At 36.6% G+C, this 23208-nt stretch overlaps 1 protein-coding gene across 1 annotated transcript in view; it reads right to left on the bottom strand.

Annotated features, from left to right (window-relative positions):
• LOC128871956 (pituitary homeobox homolog Ptx1) overlaps positions 1-23208 on the bottom strand; it is a 122843-nt gene that overhangs the window by 34329 nt on the left and 65306 nt on the right. The window contains exons 3-4 of the mRNA XM_054114159.1: positions 21115-21255; positions 9475-9728 (exon numbers count right to left, since the gene is read on the bottom strand). Coding sequence (XP_053970134.1) covers positions 9475-9728; positions 21115-21255 — 395 coding nt within the window. The remainder of the gene's footprint in view (positions 1-9474; positions 9729-21114; positions 21256-23208) is intronic.

The raw sequence follows: 23208 nt of genomic DNA, 5'->3' as shown, positions 1-23208 counted from the left end.
CATCCATCCAACGCCTTAATGAGTCGCGTGAAACCGCAATTTCAGTTCATACACATTTTGTATATAGATCATAATGCGAAATTATGTCAATTGAAACATGTGTTCCGAAAAATGCAAAAATGAAAACATATTTTCCAAATAATGACAAGTCAACTCCCGTTAAAAGCAACGAAAAACGAAATTATACACCACAGGAAATGTTTGAACCCAGCCATAAGACAGTCTGTTTTATGGACCCATTACACTCGTAGATACATACACACACACACACACACACACCTCCACAGGCATTATTCCCTTCTTGATAAGGCCACAGGGAGTTTGAATGCAAAATGCAGCAATAATGTGCCTAATACAAATGCAAAACAAAACAGCGGTGGGTAATTTGTCAACACTGTGGCGGATATACCTATGCATGTAGAGAAAGGCAGCGGACAGACACCCTTTGCAGTAACAACAAAACCCAACCGAGTTTACCATACGAGTATTACGCTTTGTCGTTTGCACCCCTTTATTGGTTCGACGACCCTCGGAATAGTTTAATGAATTAGAAACCGCATTGAAAATTAATGATCTAATGTGTTGCAGCAACTGAAAATGCAAAAGGCAAACGAATACACACACTCTTTTGTACGTACGTTTTTTTTTTTGGAAGATCTGTCCAAGGTAAATGAATCTGTGACTGCAATAATAGCGGCAATAAAATTTATCAGATATTGTATACAAAAGGATTAAGTGCGTGCAAACATTGACGCCACTGGCAAGCACACGCATACTCGTACATACAGATTCAGCGTGTTAGAGCGAGGGATGTTACAACTGATGGGTGTATGCATGTAATTTTATATAAGTGCAAAGGGATCCAGGAAAGGCATACTTAGTTTTGTAGCAGAAAGAAGTAGAACAAAAGTAGTTGAATAGAAAAAATGATTGTTTGGCTAAGTGAGAATTTAGCGTGAAATTTTTATATACTTAAGTATTTATATTACCTAAATTTAGCAAAACAAAAAACAAAATTAATGAATATATGCTTAATTGCTCATGAAATTGCGAATACAAAATAAATTAACAAAATTAACTGTGTGTCATCACTTGATCGAACAGTAAAAATTAAATAAATAAAAATTATTGTACATTTGCTAAAGGAAATTTTTACTTCTTGATTCCCTACTAAGTACAAATATTTATTTATTTAATTTTTTTTTATTTATTCATAATAATAATTAATACTCTAAGGATGCAGTATTTCCTAGAAACTATGAAAAACAGATTAATGCGAAACAATTCATTTACAATTTACTTATTTAATTTTAATGAAATGAAAATGCCATCAAAAAGGTCTTAAAAGAGGAATGGTAAAAAATTTCTTCTGGTGGAAACGGTTCCAAAGAGGCTCCAAGCTGTTATTGACAAAAGAGGATACAAAATATTAATTTACTACTACACTAAAGTTTTTATTATTATAACAGTTATAAGCACAATTTTTTAGAACTGCATCATTTTCCTATGAGCTGCGTTTTGCAATTTGTGTTATTTTTTCTTTGTACTAGGTTAGGTTAGGTTGGTATGGTTGCCCAGGGAATGGGCACACTTGGACGAAGAAAGATTCGTCCTTTGTGATACCAATATGAGGGGGTGAGGCGAGAGAGAAAGGCCGATGGGATGCAGGGAGAGGGCGGGAAGAGGTGGTGCTGGGATGGTTAGGAGCGTGCGGATTACGAACGATGACTACGCGTGCGTCGACCGCTTTATGCTGCTAATGAGATTCCTCAGATTTTTAATGTCAGCGCCATCGCCTAGATCTTAGCCCCGCCAGTGCAGGGCAGCTAAGGAGAAGGTGCTGAGATGATTCCACCTCATCCTCCATACATCCAGCGCAAAAAGGACTCGAGGTGATTCCAAGTCTCACAGCATGCATTCCTCACGCATTGTGTCCTGTGAGAGAACCCACGCGATTAGAGAGCTGATATTTTGTCAGCCTCAGAAGCTCGCCCGAGCGCCTCCGGTCCACACGTGGCCAGAAGGATTTCGCGACCTTGCACGTTTGTGTACTTGCCCAGCGCTTGCTGAGTTGGTGCGATGCCCATCTCTTCAGGAGCAGACCGCAGGTAGTCAGGGGGATCCCAATTCTCTCCCTTCGCGGGGAAATCACCTCACATGTCCCTTATCTGGCCAGCTCATCCGCCTCACAGCTTCCAGCAATGTCGCTGTGACCAGGAACCCAGATGAGGCTGATGTCAAAGAATTCGGACGCAGTCGAAAGCGAGGTCAAGAATTCCTTGACTAATTCCGAATGCACCGTCATAGACCTGAGGGCCCTTATTGCCGCTTGGCTGTCGGAGTAAATATTTACTTTCTCGACCGTTAATACGCATTTGAGCAGCCAATCAGCTGCCTCCTTGATTCCGGCTACCTCTGCCTGGAACACACTGCAGTGGTCCGGGAACCTGAATTTTCCTTCCTGAATTTCCCTGCCCCCAAGTGTAGCCCTCCGTCCACTCTTCCCTTGACGGAATGTAAGTGGAGAATGTTCCGGTTGGACTAAACGAGGGTATACTATAAAATTAATAGTTTAAAATGGTTTTTTCTACTATATATTTAAGAAAAAAAATGTAGTATTTACCAACTGGAATATAAATTTTGTTAAAAATGTGTTTTATTTTCCTTTAATCTCAATATTGGGTTTAAAAATTTGACTGCGTCGTTTTGGCTGTGACTATCGGGGAATAACGTATTTTATGCAGAATTTTAACTAAACTACACATATACTTGTGCTCACGTTATCTTTTTACAATAGCCGAAAAACTTCTTATGCACCACTTCCGTTAATTTTTTTAGAAAAATTTTGTTTATTGTATAAGCAAAACCTTAAAAATCAGTGTTTAAAATTTGTACGAACTTTACATAAATTTAACAAACTAAAAACAATTTTCATCAGAATTGCCCATTTTTTTATGAGAATGTTTAGAATACTTCTGGATATGTAGTTTCATAGCTCATTCAGTTTTAGTAGCTAGGTAATATAGGTATGTGAAATGGTTGAAGTGCCGATCTGGCACTCATCCAGTAGCACAAAAGTGCTGTTTTGATACCATTATGAGACCTCCAACTGGCAGATATCTACAGCCAGCCAGAGCTGTTGATATAATGGAGAAGATTGATTGAATTTTGCTTGGCGCACTGCCCCAGGCTGTCGAAGTAAGGAGCGCTCAGTGACCTTAGCCGTCTCGCTGCCAAATCCAGGCATTTACAGAGAAAGCACTCAACAGTCTCCTTCTCTGAAAGATCCACAGCTTCTGCAATGGGGGTTAAATGGTAACTCTAGCTTTTCCGCGTGTGTGCCGATCGTCCAGTGACCGGTAAGGACAGCTAGGAGTTTGGAAATTGAATGGCGAGTAGTCCAAAGACTTTCTGAGTCTTTCGTATATCGTATTGGAACCAAAGGGTTTTCGAAATAGCACATGAAGAAATGGAGCTCCATGGAAATGACGTAAAAGTCGATGGGAAGTAAGTGCAAAAGGACATTCAGGGCAGCACTGGGGCAAGTTTTACATGCTCTGGTGATGCCAATGCATACAGTCCTTTCCCAGTTTAGTGTTATTATAGCCCTTCCGAAGAGCTTCCCACCAAACTAGGCATCCCTACGTTAAAATTGGCAAAACCACTGCGTTGTACATCCACAGCACGACCTGTGGCTTGAGTCCCCATTTTTACCGAACATCGATTTGCAGGAGTAGAAGCTTGTGTAGCTTTCAATGGAGTTTGGAGTCAAGTATCACTCCAAGATACCTAACTACTGATGAGAGCGGGAGAACGTGGTTGTTTAATTTTGGGAAGTCGAAAGGGTGGAGGTTTACTCGGGTGAAGGTTGACTGGGAGGCCGGAAGTGCCAGCCCAGCTACTGAGTACATCCAGTGACCTTTCCAAAATCTCAGCCTTGACTGAGGGAAACTGTCCCGATACCATCAGGACCAAGTCATCGGCGTATGCTACTACCTTAACCCCGCCCTTATTTAGCATTATCAGAACTTCGTCAATAGCAACTAGCCAACGTAGGGGCGAAAGGACACCACCCTGCAGCGGCCCCCTGTGAACGAATCTAGTGACTTTAGTCCCTCTTGCGACCGCATTTACTTCCCTGCAGCCAAGCATTTTTAGCAGTTTTAGTATAATAAAGGGTAAGATTGAGCATTTTCTTCCATATGAAAGACTTTGTGCGAACATGTGGAAGAAAATTCTCAAAATACATACATACATAGTACATATAAAAAATAAAAAAAAAATATAAAAAATTGTCAAAAAAAAACAAAGCTATTTTTTAACGGAATTTGCGCTCTGTCTTCGATAATGTGTTCAACTGCTCGAAAAGTGATTCTCAATTATCAATAACGAATCTGATTTATATCCGACCAAGGAATGTTGCGCCAGCAGCATTTCATCAGTTTCAAGATCAGAACCGTTCATGAGTTTATTCTAAAGAAATCGGCCTGATATTAAATTCTGTTCGAAAGTGAAAAGAAGTTACATACCTGCATTGCCTTCTCGATAATCACGACTCTTGATTATTCTAAGAATAAAATTTTCGTGACAGTTTCGAAAAACTTTATCATCTTTGTAATTTTGCATTTCTTTATTAAAAGTTGGTATATGCAACCCTATTTCCGTATTTGAAAAAATTAGGATATGATTAATTTATTTTTTACCAGCGATTTCCTACTATCATTTGGTTCTCCTTTCGAATGTGATACTATATCAAATGAAAACGTTGGGGGACATCAGAATTCGTTTTAGAGGTATGGTTCCTTCGGCAAAGTTTCTTATTTTGATCCCTAGAATATGATTTTCACAGAGCAATGGGCGATTTTTTTGCCTCCCCACAAATCGACCCGGCCTAATATATACATATATATATATAATTGGCGCGTACACGCTTTTTGGGTGCTTGGGCGAGCTCCTACTTCTATTTGTTGTGTGCGTCTTGATGTTGTTCCACAAATGAAGAGACCTACAGTTTCAAGCCGACTCCGAACGGCAGATATTTTTTATGAGGAGCTTTTTTCTAGCAGAAATTCACTCGGAGGTTTGCTATTGCCTCCTGAGGGGCGAGAGCTATAAGAAAAAACGTTTTCTTCATTTTGCTCTTTCGCCGAGATTCGTAACTACGTTCTCTTTGAACTCCGAATGGTAGCCACGCACCAACCCATTCGGGTACAGCGGCCGCTTTAGAATGTGCTTACAGTATCAGTATTTTTCCATCTGTATGAAGTACTGTTTCATAGTGTGATAGTTAAACACAATTTCCATTCTTATTTTTCATATTCGTTTCCTATGATTGCATCAAATAGACGAGTAGTTCAAAGTTCAAAAATAGAATATGTAGCTAAAAAATTAAAAACAAAAAAAAAAAAAAAAAAATGAAATCATTCCAACAAGAACTCGGTTATACCACCAGGCTCTGTTTTTTTTAGTTCCGATTATCGGCAACTCTCTGTACGTATACATACTTTCTATAAATGCGTATGTATGCATGTATAAGTACGTGTAATATACAATACATAAGCACAACCATATAAGTATATATTTAATTTTTTTTCCTCATCTTACCGAAAGCAAGTCGGGGCAAATTAATGGGGGAAATGTAAATAAATTCACAGTTAATAATGACGCGGTGGAATTTACCGAAAACCGCAAATTACCAATCATTTTTACCGCCGCTCAGTACTCCTTTATTCTGTTTGGAAATTACAAATGCGAAAACTCAATATGTTAAATCAAACAAAGAAAAAATTGCCAACTGTGGCGCTCTGATCGTAACACAGCTGGAAGAACGCCATAACTCAAAAATTTGAGAAAAACATTTGAAATGTACAAGTAGCCGAATTGCCTGGCGGCTTGCGGGCAAATGGGCATTTCCACAAGATGGTCTACCGAAAAAAAATTATAAACAGTTAATAAAATTGCTTTATTTTAGTATGTTTTCGAAACGAAACAATCAAATTTGAAGTAAAGAAATTTACTGCATGCATTCGTAACCCATGTCGAGATATTCTGAAACTATTTTTATTTCACTTTATTTTGGTTTACAATTTTTTTGCATTTTCATTTTTTATTTTTATTATATAATACTATACAATACTTCATGCATACTACATAGTTTGTGAATGTTTGTTATTGTTATTATCTGAAAATAAATAATCTGAGTACTTATGTATATTGATTCAAAAATATTTTTACCAAGCTTATTTATAAATAATTTCGTAAAAGGATCAACAAAAACCACATAAATATCAAGATGGAAAAAATGTCATGTGCGACATGTACCGCGCGAAAGTAATTAAAATTTAATTAAAAAAAAAATATAAATAATTTTCCCATTTTTAATTTTAATTAACCCAGTTTAAGCAACATCAATACGCAATAGTAACTATACCTACGTTGCAATATTGCCGCAGGTTCGCTGATATCGGCTTTGAATTATTGGCCGCGAAAACCACCTCTGTTTTTGTCCCGAGCGAATGTCTTGGTTTTTGGTAATTATCTTAAACCGAAACTTTCAAATCAAATAACGTTTTAGATGACGATTGTGTGAATATTTACGATGGTCAACATATTTGAAAGTTTCGAAGTACGAAACTGTATCGTTGCAGTACGAAACTCGGTGCTTGCAAGGAAAAATAATCAAACCAAAATGTAAACATATACGAAATTAAAATTCACCAAAAGGAAGCACTGATCTAAACTATGAACAGTTATGTAAAAAAAAATTGCTCACTTCATTTTTTACTGTTTTCCCATACAAATTTTCGTTAAGCGCTTATTATTTAAAAGCTATTATTCTCCAAGTACATATACATATATAAATATACACATATACATATATATTTTTCTAATGAGATACAGTTAAAAGATGCCGCTATAAATTTTTAACACACCTAAAAACAGTTTTTTGGCGTTATGATGTTCTTCCCGCAAACGAGTTTTGTATGCAAATATAAATAAGCAGCCGTTTATGGTCCATCGGAAAAGGCGGAGACAAAATTATGTGCTGTCACATACAAACAAACACGAAAATGCCGCAAAACACGAGCATTGACCGCAATAACTTTGCAGTGCTCATACTTTTTGTTGCTGCTCTTGTTTGTGTTGGGCAGCTACTACCGCTTCTCACTGGCCAACAACCACACTCATTCGAACAACCATGTTGATTGTTGTGGTTGTGGTCGACTTGCTGTTTTTGTTGTTGTTGGTGTTGCATCATGGCGACCAACTCGTAAATTTGTTGTTTTTTGGCATTTTTACTACCCAGCCAACAAACCAAAAAGGAGGAGAAACCGCTGCGAATAAGCTCAACAACAGCTGCGACACCAGCAGCACCAACAATAACAACTCAACTACACATGCAAGCCTGCACAGATTAAACGCTGAGGGGTTTTGTGCATTTTCGAAATTTATTTGCAAAGCTGGCCAACAACACCAACAAGACACAATCCGCTGCAGTCTAGTCCATACAACCGCTAACCCGCCTCAACTTCGCACTTGTGCCGCCATAAAGTGTGGATATTCGCGCATTGTGGGGAACTTCGCGTTTCCAGTACTGTGGCTGCGCTTCCCTCTCCTTTCGGGGTATTCGCCTCACGTGAGTGAATGCTTGCGAATATTGCACTTTGCAGTTTCAGATCCGTTGCTTTGTTGTTTTGTGGCTTGCTATGATGCAAAGTTGCCATAAATTGGCTTTTCGCGCTTTTGCGTACAAGGCTTTGCCAGTCATTCCGCGCTAACATTTGTACAAAACAATTTAACTGGTTTTCGATTTTACATTTTCGTTTGGTGTGGTGTTGTCGAACGCTCAATGCGCGTTTGCACATTTTATAGAGCCACAATGGGAAGTTTGTTGTAGTGAGTTTTAAGACAATATGGCGGTCGGTCGGCTGGAAGAGCGCCATATTATAAATACATATTCGATATGGTAAGGCGTTATACGTGGCCTCGTAAAGCGCATTGGACAATTTAAGCAAATGGCTTCGAATTGAAATTTGATTTCCAGATGCTTTAAGTGAAACCAAAAAAGTTAGGGCTTCACCAATATTCTACGCACAATTTGCACTAGACATTGAGCGACCTTCATTTATACTAAAATACTTATATAATTGGACAATCGCGCAGATTTCTTTTGATTCTGGCAACGAAAAAGGACTACATCTCATTTACACAAATCGCGAACGTTAAAAGATATTGCAAATTGTGCAAAAAACCTTATCACACCCTTATCGACTTTTTCTTAGCAGGCGAACGTTGGCTGTCACTTTTAGTAATTTTTAGGAAATAAATATAGTCATTCAACTGATTACGGCAAAAGATTTTTTAAGCTAATAATTTTTGAACAAAACGTGATTTTTAATTTAATATTATAATATATGATTATATATAAAATCGTTTGACATAATCATTTGAATGACTATACTATATTTATTTCCCAAATGCGAATCGTTATGTCTACGCGAAATGTCTTTTCTTTGAATTTTTGTATAAAATCAAAGTTTCAAACGTATGTACATATGTATAATTATTTTTAGAATAAAGGAAATAATTAATAATATATTTTAAAATTGTAAACGACGTCATTCAAGAAAATATCAAAGTTTTTTCGTATTTCTCTATCAATATTTTTTTGAGTTATGTTACAAAGTTTGCTTCTTCCACTTTGTTTTATTTATATTAAATAATACACCAACAGTACCAAGAAATTTATATAAAATCGCACTAGCGCAAAATTTTTCTTTTGATTTTCTTAAGCGAAGTTGACCTATCATCTCACAGTTCTTTACTGTTTTTGTGTTTTTCTGCAGATAAGCATCTGTAAGCTGCAACGTCGCAGAAAAAAGTCCGTCTACACGAACTTACTCGTAAGTCAAGTTAGGTTATTCCAACTCTCCATCATTATAATACCTCTATTTTTCCCTCAAGTTCCATCCCTGATTCCCATTGTGGTGAAACCACTTCGTCTCTCTAATAAACGATGAAATATTGTCAGTTTCTGCGCCTGCTCAGACTTAGAAGTGTTTCTGTATCCAGTCAACGTTCGTGGTGCAACGCTTAGCTAGCTCATTTAGAATAGCTCTATATTGGATTGCCGCGTAGGAAGTACCCTGACAGAGTGGCTAGTAGTCGGTTGTGCTGCGACGGACAAGCCAGTGACTCCTTAGCTGCAGGAGCTCTGCGTGATTGACACTCCCGAAAATACTATTTGAAGTTATCCGATTCACATCTTTCTGGGATACGTGTGGAAAAATTATTTCCAAAGCAGAATTGTTAAGCAGTGTAATCTAGCTCCCTATGTGTTCCCGGTAGAGTTCCGAGAACTTTCAAGTGCCCAAACCTAAAATCTTTCCGCGATAGGCAGTCTGATTGCATTGCAATCAGCACAGAGTTTGCCGTAGATATATCTCGGGCGAAGGTATAATAGAGTAAACTTACCCTAACTCGAGCTTCGGTCAAATTTGTCCACATGGCGATCTCTTCGCGAGTCGACATATCCGGATAGCGATTGCGGCTGAATGTGTGCTCCAGCTCCTGCAGTTGTTGCGATGTGAAATGGGTGCGCTGACGGCGTTGCCGTTTGTTTTTCTTATCGTTTTTCGGCTCATCTGTGGTGGTTGTCATCGGTTCGTCATGACCAGAATTTGATATGTTTTCGGTTTTGATTGTGGTCTCATTGACGGAACGATTACCTGCAACAACAAGAAACAAAATAAAAAAAAATATTAGTAACAAGAGTTGGAAAATCGAGTCAGAACACATGTTAATACGAACAAACAAGAGAAAGCAAATATGGAAGTAAATATGAATGCACGTATTTCAGTTGTAAGTGAAAAGTAAATCAATGGGAAAATTCAATAATGGTTGTGCGTGTTGAACATTCGAATACACACAGGCACCTCAGGTACCAAATAATTTGTTTACTTAAAATTGTAGAAATTACTATTAGTTATAGTGCACAAATCGATTACATGTATTTTTTTTTTTGTTTTATCGGAGCCGCATGAAGCAATCCAACAGCAACAATATGGAGCAATGTAAACTACCGTAGCTCTACTACGATAAGTAGAGTAATAAGTGCAGGCCGACAGACACTTTAGCGAGACACTCGCCACACTGATGAGACGCTTGTCAAACAAACAATAACAACAACATTTCCTATCAGCTAATAAGGTAATCATAAATCGTTGTAATGACAGCGCTAACAGTTGCATGTCTCCGTCGCTGTGTTTGTTGTTGTTTCATTCAAGACGGTAACTATTGTCGGCGCCTTCCGCATGGTGGCGAGGTGAGAAAAAGGAAATCAAAGTGTTGTAAAAAGCAGAGGATTGACGTTGACTGTAGCGACAGAAGTAAACTCTGCAGGATATTGATTACATACAGGGTATGTCATTCATTGCAGAAGATGATTTGGAAAACCTACATATGCGCTACCTTTACTCTATATCCTACCTATTTTTCTCAAACATTTCATACATTTCGATTGATGGATGAAATCTAATATTTGAAATTTATTGCGAATGTTCATTGTAGCGTCAATCTCCAAATTAATGGTGATCACACAAGTGAGATTTTTCTAAAAAATTGTTAAGTCGCGATCACAGCAGTAAAATTCATTACGGTAAGATGATTAGAAAAAATGTGACCTTCTCAATCATAGGAAGTCTCTTGAATGATGAGATAAAGTGACTCTTAAATGAAGGCTTCCGAAACCGTGGAACAAACCATTTGCACTGATAATAGTCATAAATTCTGTTAATAATCATAAATGGGATAATTGTAATGTAAATTTCTGAAACGTTCAGTCAGCGAGAGGTGAGTTTTATATTCATCCAGATATGTAATATATTATTTACATTCATATCGATATTGACGCATTGTAAATGCTAAGCTTACATCATTATTTTTGCTCGTAATAATGTCGCTATTGTTATGCCACTCGTAAGGACTGCCAAATTTTCGTGAATTTATTCTCAGCGTATTCATAGGGTTGAGCGTTCTTTTCTGAAAATTTCACACTCTAACCGGGCAAAAGTACAACATTTTTTCTTCTTCTTCTTAATTGGCGCTATAACCGCTTACGCGATTTAGGCCGAGTTTAACAAAGCGCGCCAGTCGTTTCTTTCTCGTGCTAACCGGCGCCAGTGAAGACAAGTCCTTCTCCACCTGATCTTTCCAACGCAGAGGAGGCCTTCCTCTTCCTCTGCTATCACCAGCTGGTACCGCATCCAATACTTTCAAACCCGGAGCGTTTTTATCCATTCGGACGACATGGCCCAGCCAACGTAGCCGCTGGATCTTTATTCGCTGCGCTATGTCTATGTCGTCGTAAAGCTCATACAACATTTTTTACCCTATCTTAAAATCTCTGAAAAAAAAAAATTTCTTCAAAAAATTGTATTCAAACTTTCCATCTTTCTACTCCAGTGAATGAAACTACCTTTTAAGTGGATCCTGTCCATACAGCATACAGAAAAAATCGATATGTGCACGATATTATTACTAAATAGTAGTAAATCTGCGTTTTCAGTGTTTGATCATTACGTCAGGACTTCTTTTAGAGGATCTCAAAATTACGGTTAGAAAAAAGTAGTAGTTTCAAAAAAAATAGTCTAACTCTATAAAACTATTGATTATATGATGTAGACGTATGTATATGCAAGAATCCCTATGGAGCAAGAATGCCTAGAGAGTTCGGAAAAATATTTTTTTCATAACAATATCTACTTGGGAAAATGTGAAAAAATTTTTATCATATATTAATGTTCTTGGGACTTATTCAAAACACAAAAAAAAATGTAATAAAAACCGTTTTCACAGTCATAAGTTAACTAATAGATTAATGTTAACCACCTACATTGCATTTCATAGTACCAATTTGACCAATGTTTGACTGCAGGTAACTAATGCACATCCATTTGTTAACCAAAAGTTAGAATCAGAAAGGCCAAAGTTAAAAAAAGCGTGTTCCAAACATGCCAAAAATTTGCTGAAATTGCCATGAAAAAAAAATTTAATTCTCCTTTGAATAATACCTATGTGTGTGTGTGTGCGTGTGAAAAATTATTTTTGAATTGTCTTCACATTCCTCTTTCATTTGATGCCCATATGTGTTTAAATAAAATTGGCTTCAAAGCATGCCGTGTCATACTTCACAGAAAAGTGGGTAGAATTTCTATTTTATATGGGGGTTAAGCAATCGTGAATAGACATCACTGGGCCTTCTTCTCTTTAACCGCCAAACTAACTCCATCCCTACAATTCTCTTTTTCGCGTCTCTCACTATTGAAGAATAAGAATCTTGACTTTAATCCCCTCAAACAGGGCTTTGTATGTTTATAATTACGCATAGTACTAAATTCGCGTTTCACGTGAAATGGCTACCGAAACCCATACAAATTGCATTGCCGAGAAATATGCGTGAAATTTCATATGTATCTCACGGCAAAGTAATACTCAGTTCACGCCGTGGAAACACCGTGCAACATGCCAGTAACATTTTTGACACTAATTTATATAAATTCATTTAAAATTGAGCGAAACTGAAAGTTCATTTTGCGAGTGAAGTGCCTCGAATACTCCGAAGATATGACATTTTTAAGCGAAACGCCTTCGCAAAGAGTGTAAGTAAAACTTCCTTATATATTTTTGTGTGTCAATGTTTGTTTTTGTGTGTTAATTTGGATATTCTAGAGAAGCTTCGCCGAAAGTCTCGATTACCCCGCCGATAATTATGAAAGATTTAGTATAAGCTTCGACATTTCTTAACATAAACATATTCTATTTCCAGACGTCAACACCTGGTATATTACATCGGCAAAGCGCTCCAATAACTCGAATGCGGCTGTGCAAATATTGAATTGTGGAACTAAGAAAAGCAAGATGGTCCACAATTCCAAGTTTAAGCCTCTTTTACAGCACTTGGAGTCACTTCTGGAGCAGTTGCCGCAAAGCAAGGCAAATATGGTGAGAGCAAAATTCACCCAAATGGTCTATGAGGAGGTTGAGAAGAACGAAAGAAACAAAACAATTCGAAATAAAATAAAACTTGATTGAACTAAAACTTATATCGATTTTGATTTTATATTTTACTTTAAATTAAAAAAAAACACGCAAATAAATGAACTACCTGTAGGAAATCCTGTTAAATATAATACAATTTAAACAGTTTAAAAACACTTCTCTTATCAAAATTTGCTAATTGCTTCTGATGCGGTGATGCTCATAAATTTATTTGTCTACTTTTCTTCAAATTTTATTCTGACGTTTCTTCTCATTGATTGTCAATATGCTTGCAACCTTTCACGGCAAATAAAATGCATGCTGCTGGCAAAATTGCACGGCTGTGAAGTTAGTACTAGCGTTTATTGATTTTAGCTGTTAAATTTAGATCAAATATTTTTTCTTAAAACCAACAACGTATTATAAAATAAGGCATTATTATTATGGCGCACTGCACACTGTGACCAAAAGAGATCTATTGTGCAATGCTTGTTGACGTATCCTATGTTTTAAGGCTTTTTAAAAATTTTTGCACATTCTAGGGCTTATGTTCCATAATTTATGTGGAGGCAAGGCTATATCACCTTGGTGGTATTACCGTTTTCTGCCTAGTGCAGCACACTTACAAAGGATGCGTTCTGAATTTTCAGTGTATAATTTTGTTTAGTTGCTATCTCAGGCAACATTTGCCTGTGAAGTAATCAGTTAGAAGTCTTAAGTCTACTCTACTGAGTGAAAGTAGCTCAGATATTTCTCTGTCAGGCGTTAAGAATTGATTCGCTTGTCGCTGACCAATAGAATTTCGCCAGTGTTCAAGGAGTTTCTTCTCCTCCCACCTCCTGGGAAGTTTATTTATGTGGCCTTTTGTGAGTCCACAGAAAAACTTACTCTTTTTCGTGCGCAGGAACTCAACCTAATAATAAGATGTTGAAATCACGTCTATCTGAAATTATGTAAATGTGGGTTCTTTTCATTTTTCAGCGCATATCTCAACGTCATATATTTTTGCCTGGAATATTGTTGAGTAGAGATCCATTGAAATCAATTTTTTTTTTAATTTAAGCCCATTGATTCCCACTCCTGCTGTCTCATCTTCTAATTTCGATCCATAATCCATATGTTGAATCCGGGTTCGAAGGTGATATAATTATTTTTCCAAGCCGTACTTTCATTATTAAGAACTTGGAAGTTCCTAGAGAGAAAGGCTTTAACTCCACAATGCTATTTCGGATCCACCCTGTACACGCTAATGTATCGATGCATCAATTCGTCAGTGCATCAATACCAAGGCATCAAGCGTTTATTAGCAACATGTTTGACTCTGATAAGCAATGCCGTCGGCAACTCCATACCGCCAAGCAGAGCCAAATGCATTTACGAGTTTTTAAGTATTCCAATATCGAAATAATATTTACCATACTTGGTAGCTAATCGTTATTATGTGCACTATCATTATCATTATTACTAATTATCTGTCGGAGCACACGCATTCATCCACAAATACCTCTTTCGAAGAATACAGCTTTGGTTGAGTTTCAGCAAGTGAGTTGGAGCAAATTTGCTTAGCAACGCAAAGGTTTTGAAGTAAACGTTGCAAGAGTGAAGAAGGTACTAAATATACTACATAAATACACTCATCCACAATCATGAAAATATAGATGAAGGTAATTTCGATAATTGATAAAACAAACAAATGCTTCTCTCGCCCTCTGTATACCCTCCAAGTCGGCGCAAAAAAGAATTTCAATCGTTGCCGCTACCTCTGCCGTAAGTACCCTAATTTTAGTAACTGATTCACCTACCACCACCCGCTCTACCCCCTCGATTCGCTTCTCCACTAACACATATATGGTATATCGATCATTTGCTGCTCTTCAGTGGCGTTGGGTGTTGTGGAGCCGCCCGATATGCTACTACACAGCTCCTCAGTAATTTGTCGCTTTACGCCTGCCTGCCCTAATCAGCCAAACTAAACGCGCTCCACAAATAACATCAGCAAGCAACAAATAATTAAATAGTAGAAAATGTAATGTGTTTCAATGAAATAAATATTAACAGCCGGTCGAAGTTTGTATGTTGAAAATCAAAGTCAAAATCAAAGGAATTTTCGCCGACAAGGGATTTTGATTTTTTGGTAATGGTATTAACGCTCCCTAGCTACTGTGCTTTAGTGTGTTGCACGAAATTGTTATAAATTACAAATTTTATCTTGAATTATTTTTGGCGGTGATAAGAGCAAGCAAATAAATGAGCACGTTCGTACTCACACGCATAAACTTATCTATACGAAAATATACTTGAACATACTTGGGCTGGCATTTCATTTAGTTTAAATGTGATTACTTGCACTTCTATTCATAGGTGAATTGTGTGTAAGTACTCGAATATATTGCAAATGCCATTTTTGTTGCGCTTGTTGTACTTTTTATTATTGCGGTTGTGTGGCTTAATTCGTATAAATCGTTAAAATGAACGAGTATTGGTTGTTTGAGAGGATTGCTTTGATAACATGACGGGACAGAAAATTTGTTCTATTCTGTGACTTGCCGACGGGAAAGTGAATGAACGATTATAAAATGCATTGCAATTTTTTTGACAAAAAGTTGTGAGAAATATTAACGATGAGCCCTCGAAAATTAGAACCAAAATTATTGGCGCGTCAAAACTAAAAGTGTAAACAGAATCAAGTCGCTCTGAAGACTTCGACGGTGGAAAGGCAGGAATTGTATTTCATCTTTATGCTTTAAAATCTATTTATTGCGAATAAACCAGAATTGCTTTTCAACAATTTCTTCTAACATGTGCGTCTATCCAAAACGGAGTGAAAAACGTTTAATAGCGAAAGCATTTCAAATCGTTATCGTTGGTGTCAAAACACGAAGGCGAGTTACATAGTTTGCATGCTTCTTCTAACATTTATGTATTTTATTGTTTGAACCCATTGAAGCACCTGGAACAGTTTTAGAAATTCAAGTGATTTTTCAGAGTCTGTATCGTGTTCTTTTTTGGCATCTTTTATAATTGATTTTAATTTTAAAAACTGCCCTTCAGTGTGTTTTTTCTATGGGATGATATGTGGCAGCATAGTTATTATATGTCATCTGTTGCTCGGATTATAATTCTAGCTTGTTCCATACTAAAAAGGGTGTTTAGCTAGATAAAAAAGCAAAGGTTTTCGGAGTGGTTTGATTAGTCAAAATTTTATGAGATTTTCAGTTAAGCATCGATTAAATATAGGTAAATAAAATAGGAAGACCCTTTTTCATAAAGAATTAATTTAAATTCACGTTTTATTGTGTATCTTCTACTTATTCAAAAATCAAATTGTTATACTAATATAGATTGCCCACATACCATATCAAGTTTTATAAGTTAAGTTTAGTTCTTTCCCATTATAACCATTTTGTTTTATCTAACAAAATTAGTAATCTTTTTATACCGCTCTTTGACCAATCTATTTTGTATCCTCTTTCAGAAACCTTCAATTTCTGGTATAGGTCCAGGTCTACAAAATTCAACAGCCTGCAAGCTTCAACCGTAAGGTGCTTCGCTTTTTGAATAATTGGATAACCGGATATGTAATTCTTTATATTAACAAAATTACAAATTTTTCTTTTTATATAATATTTGCTCGCTCTCAAATGTATACCAATATAAAATAAACTCTAACTATGAGCTGAGGCTTGTACCATTTGCAACAGCTATTGATTTAAATATTCTTAATCAAACAAAAATGTATTTTTTACGTGCGTATTTGTATTTAAAGTAACGGAAAATTGAAACCGTTAATCATAGGTATATGAATAAGTGAAAATAGAATTTGAGTTCCTATACAAAATACAATTTGAATGAATCACCGCGAAAGTGTATCACTTTGTAAGTTAAAAGTTACCCGTATGCATGTGATCGAGAGATATCAACTGACTTCGTGACATGATTTTGATAATGTCATATTTGATAACTTCCCGAAGTCCCCGTGAAGAATGTACTCGGCCCTTTGATATTTAAAATAATTTTATTGTTTGATTATACTACTAGTATATTTAAGATTTATAGTCTACTGACGGACGCACCTCTAACATAGAATACGAATAGCAAAGGACAAACGGACTTAATTTCGTACATATGTACATACCATTATTAATATACTTATACAAGTACATATGTATGTCTTGTAGGAAATACATCGTACGGCTTAAGATACATAGATATATGTAATTTTATTTAATTATATAAGTATATACTTATGTAGGATAGTAATATATGTGTATACGAGTATATTTCCTCTCTAACAGACCAAAAACTTTACTTTGTCATATTTGATCTTATATATATATATATAGATATATGTAGAGAAAGTAATACATAGACATACATACATATATTATTATTTTCTCGGGCTCATTATTTGTAGAATAATTATATTTCAATGCTTCAGTTCTTGACAGAAATATCATTTTTTCTCTTTTTTAAAACTACCGGTATATCGCATTTGAGCGTGGACATTGACCGATTTCGTTTATTTTTAATGCCTATCTAGCTTGGATAAGGAGTATTTTGTGTACCAGGAGCTGAATAGTACTCAGAAGTGAGGTGCAATCAATATTATCATTTATCACGCTAAACAAAAATGAGCAATTTGTGAGTAGGTCTCCAAATAAATGCAGTTTATTCAAGCCGGGTCAGTTTCAAAGTATGAAAATCTGAGAAGCCGGAACTAAAACCTTGATCAGAAATTTCCTTGAACAACCACCAGTTGACGCTCTTAATCAACTCATTTGAGTTCTGTTTTGGTTTGTGATTAACATTTCATTAAGTTACGCCCTCTTGTGTACTTCTATGTACCTCTGCACGTGTTTCCGATTTTTTAAAGTTTTGAAAATGAATTTGAGTTTGTAACATTGAGGTCGTATTAAATTTTGCGTTAAAAAAATTAAAAGAAGCGAAAACCTTAGAAATGTTGGGAAACTGTTTCGGTAACGATACTCTAAAGAAAACATCCATTTACGAGTGGCATGAACAGAAGAGATTGTGAGTCTAACGAGGACGACGAACATAGTGGTAGGACATCGACATCGAAAACTGATGAAAACATTAATAAAGTGGAAACTTGATCTATAATAGCAAATTAACCATTAGAGAGCTGACAGAGGACTGTGACATATCTTATGGATCCGTTCAGGTTATTGTAGTTAATGATTTGTGTTTGAGTTGTGTTGCTGCAACGTTCGACGCAAAGCAAAAAAGGGACCGAGTTGATATCGCCAAATACCTGATTTCCAAGTGTAAATCCGACCCAATGTTTATCAAACGCATTGTTGCTGGAAACGAAACATGGGTTTATGAGTACGACACGCAATCCAGACATCAGGCGAGTGAGTGGATAGCTCCGAATGAACCAAGACCAAACAAACCTCGTCGTTTTTAGTCAAAAAAGAGAACGATGCTAGCGGGTTTTATGGATTACAACGGTATTGTACACTACGAATTTTTGCCAAAAGGTCAGATATTTTATAAGGACTATTATTCGGGTGTTACGTGAAGCAATTCGCTAAAAATGAAAGGATTTGCACCGTTACATTCATTTTTGAGCCAACTAGGAACAAAACGAATACCATCCAACAGCCATCGAATTAACTTGATATATTGTAGTTCCCTGTAGTTTTTTTCTGTTTCATCGAGTCAAAAACTTATACGGGGAGGGCGTTTTAACAGCCAAATGGAAATAATGGAAAAATCAGAGACGGCTCTCATGGCTTGCGGAACCCAGAGATCCAGAAATGTTTCGAGAGTTGGATCAAACACCGGTGTAAGTGCATTGCAATTGAAGATAACTGCTTTAAAGGCAAAAATATCCTTTTTGAGGAATAAAGTTGTATCTTGAATTTTGTGAATATATTCATTTTTCATTTTCATTTCTTAATTTAGTAAATCTAGATCTACAAGGTTTCTTACAGCGTACATAGAACAAACAGTAATTGTAACAATTAGATGTACATTCTTTACAAATTTCGCAACTATTTAAAAAATTCATTGAGTGATAAGTTGAACTTGTATTTAGGTAGCGATAAATAAAAAGCCAAAGAACTTTAAATATGGTTAAACTCATTCAATGTTCTAATCAAAAGCAGTTTCCAGGCATAAACAGCTCTAACCTGCTGTATGAAGAATAAATCATTATTCCGAGAACTTGTTGTTCAAGGTGGTTTTTCGACGCAGAAAACCTGGAGGCGGACATGATTTCGATATATGACAGTAAGGTTGATGCGATGGTTAGCCCCTTGGATATAAAAGGGTGTTTTTTAGAGGATAGGTTTTCAAGATGAAATAAAACGTATATAATTTAATGTTATGGCCAAGAGTTTAGCCTTATTATAAAGATAAGGGTTTGCCATTATGTTTTAAAAATGATTTCGGGCAAGTGGCCGCCAGCCGAGAGGCCCAATTTTCGACCACTTTTTGCAGCAATTGGGGCCGTATGTCAGCAATAACGCGCCGAATATTCTCTTCCAAGACGTCAATCGTCTCGGGCTTATCCGCGTAGACAAGCGACTTCACATAGCCCCACAAGAAATAGTCCAGCGGTGTTATATCGCACGATCTTGGAGGCCACGCCACAGGTCCACGGTGCGAGATAATGCGCTCACCAAAAGTTTCCTTCAATAAATCGATTGTTGCGTTGGCTGTATGGCATGTAGCGCCGTCTTGTTGGAACCAAAGGTCGTCCACATCAACATCGTCCAATTCAGGCACGAAAAAGTCATTAATCATGGCTCTATAGCGCTCTCCATTGACTGTAACATTATGGCCGGCTTCATTTTTAAAGAAATATGGACCAATGATTCCCTCTGCCCATAGAGCATACCAAACAGTGACTTTTTGAGGATGTAACGGCGTCTCAGCAATGGCTTGTGGATTATGTTCACTCCAAATGCGACAATTTTGCTTATTGACATACCCATTCAACCAAAAGTGAGCTTCATCGCTGAACAAAATTTTCTTGTGAAAATCGGGATCGGTGGCCATCTCGTTTTGGGCCCATTCACCGAACGTGCGACGCGCTTGATGGTCGTTCGTCTATTCATTATGAAATGGCAAACCAAACTGAGCATAAATCAAGTGACAGCTGTCAAAAAGACCATCTACGAAAAAAGTAGTGCCAACTTGAAAACCTAACCTCTTAAAAAAACACCCTTTATTTGACGTCTGATACACGTCATGCATTTGTTTGCCCTAGGAGTGGATGAAGTGCTTTTGTTTTGTAATTCTAATGACCTAAAGTCACCTTAATACTATAGGGTTTTTTAATAGGTGCGCTTCAACTTTTTTCCGATAGGGAGGGCGAACGACGCAATATTTTTTGTTTTTCGCTTGTCATTTGTAAACTTCATTAGTATACATTTCATCATGGAACGCTACACACTTGAGCAACGATTGCAAATCGTGCAAATTTTTTATGAAAATAATCGTTCTGTTGCTGCTACTTTAAGAGCATTACGGCCATTTTACGGTCCATTTAACAAGCCGTCCCGTTTAGGGGTGAAGTCATTGGTCTACAGTAACAAGCCGGTGACGATTTGTGAGCTCAGAGCCAATATTGAACGCGAAATTGCTGGAATTTCGGCCGATTTATGCAAAAGAGTGGTCGAAAATTGGGTTCAACGATTGGACTTCGTAAAACGTGCTCGCGGTGGTCATGCAAAAGAAATCGAATTTCAAACTTAAATGTATATGTTCAAACTCAATAATAAAAAAAAAATTAGTTAAAAAAGTCAAACCGTTTGTGTTTTATTCAAAAAAGTTCAAAAGTTGAAGCGCTCTTACTGAAAAACCCTATACATACATACGCCGTAAAATGTACAGCTTTGAAACACTACTCCAAGCAATATGTTTCGTCATTTGTCCAAAGACATAACAGTAAAAATTGTGAGACAATCAAAGCTTACATTCGGTATCCAATCTAAAAAATATTTTAATTATCCACTCGAGTTGAGTAAGATTTAAACTTTAACACCTACAGAATACTAGTAACCATTGAACAGTGGAAATATGGGAAATTTCAAACATTAAACTTACCATCCTTACGATCCCGATTTCGGTTCGATAACGTTGACGATGATGATGTTTGAAAATTATTCAAATGTGTACTATCCAAACTATTTGCTACAGCGGTCATGGAACTATGACTATCACGAAAATCGCCGGTCTCGGCCCAAACTGAAAAGAATAAACCAGAGTAGAGAAAAAAATATACAAAAAAATTAATGTTTTAAGGAAAGTTTTTCAAATACTAATATACGCGGAGTTACAAGTATTCAACTATTAATACTCCAATAAAAATGATTGCAATATGTTTTTAAAAAAGTGTGAAGTGTGGACGCTGTGTGCCAACCGCTCGATTCACAAGCGCATTTATGGGCACGCCATTATAGTTCAGACCATTAAAAAGCGCATTAATGTTGTAAGTAGGTGCACTTGGCCTGCCTGCAAATATGGTTACGTAATTGAGCGGGAGTGCGCCACAAGAGGCTGCTTAAAAGGCGATAAAATGGATCATAAAAGGATTTATGGCATTTACAAACATAACGGATAGGATACAATGTATTTCAAGAGAAGAGAAATGGATAAGGGAATAGGTGGCAAGTATATTGGCATGAATAGTATGAGTTGAAATAAATGCAGAAACAGTAAAGTGCAGAGTTATGATGAGAATTTCATTGTGCTCGTTATTTTATAAGAGCTCAGAATATTACAACTTTGCAACGCAGCCTTGCGGCTTACAACTTGAACTACATTTATACAAACATATATATAATTGGATGTAAGTAAGTTGGAGGTATTTTAGCAGTGCATCATATTTCGACTCTTCTTTCTTAATAGAGAAAATTTCATTTATAATTTATTTAACTCACGCAGCAGGCATCATCGAACAATAAGAACTCACTCAAATGACTAAATTAAAAATCTTGCCTTATTCAATAAGCAGTGTCATAAATTATGCAACCTTCATATATATCATCATACATACCAACATACATATACACCACATAAAGCTATCGGAAATAAAGTACACCCAACGTTGTCTGCCGTCTTCCGTCCAATGCTATTTTCGCCACCCGCTAAATGAGCCATATCACTTAATGACCTTCGCGGTTGTGCTCTCTACCAAGATAATTAACAAATTATCAATTGACAAATACTAAATTTACAGCCTAAGCATTTTCGATGCGCTCTGAATTTATTGCTTACAAAATAATGCATATGGCTATTTAGATATATGTCGAGCGTTTGAAAAACACCCGTAAAAGTCAAAAATGCCGTACCAAATAATATACATTTTTCTATTTTCTCTCTCAGACCTCTTCATGCTCCCACGTTTGAGAATTATTCAAGTGCATTTTAAAATTTATTGCTTTTCCACATGTTGTCGCTCAGCTTGTTGCAACAGCTTCATTTTTCACGCAGTCAACGGAAGAGAACAAATTTTCAACTATTTGTTACAAATTTGTGTGAAATTAGCTGTTCACTTCATTTCATGTTCACTTCTGGTTGTTGCTCGGTACTCGTAGAAATGGCAGGTCGCTCCCGCTGCTCCTGTGAATCGGGTGTCATTAATGTCACTTTGGCATGTGTCACTAAATTAACCACAGATTCACAATTGCTCAAGTATACTCGTACACATACAATCACATTAATAGAGCGTAAGTGTTTTGCTGCTTAGTTTTCTATTTCTATTTCACTTTCTCACTTTTCTCTGTTGGCAAGCAAGTGGTTTATGTCACTGGCTGTCGTCGACATTTGCCATTCTTTTGTGTTAACATTTTTGAGAATTTAAAATGTATGCCACTAACAATGTGGTCACATGCTGTTACAGGGAAATGTTCTGCGGTACGGATATGATGATGAAACCACTTGATAGTAAAAAAGTTCCTAAAAGTTGACAGAGGAAATCAGTCTAATATAATATATTAAAATTCATAAATTTTTATAATTGTTTTTTAACTCTTTTCGACTGAAATCAGATTAAAATGAGACATTAATCAGACTCTTGTCGATAAATCTTAGTTTTAAGAAAAACTGTTGTTGGCACCTATCCAGAACAACTCTTGATTAACTAGGTAGTTTTATTTCAGTTCCATAAAATTCCAATAATGATATTACAAAATGACT

This window comes from Anastrepha ludens, chromosome 2, assembly GCF_028408465.1.
Source record: "Anastrepha ludens isolate Willacy chromosome 2, idAnaLude1.1, whole genome shotgun sequence".
Lineage (NCBI taxonomy): Eukaryota > Metazoa > Arthropoda > Insecta > Diptera > Tephritidae > Anastrepha > Anastrepha ludens.
This window is presented reverse-complemented; position numbering and strand designations above follow the sequence as displayed.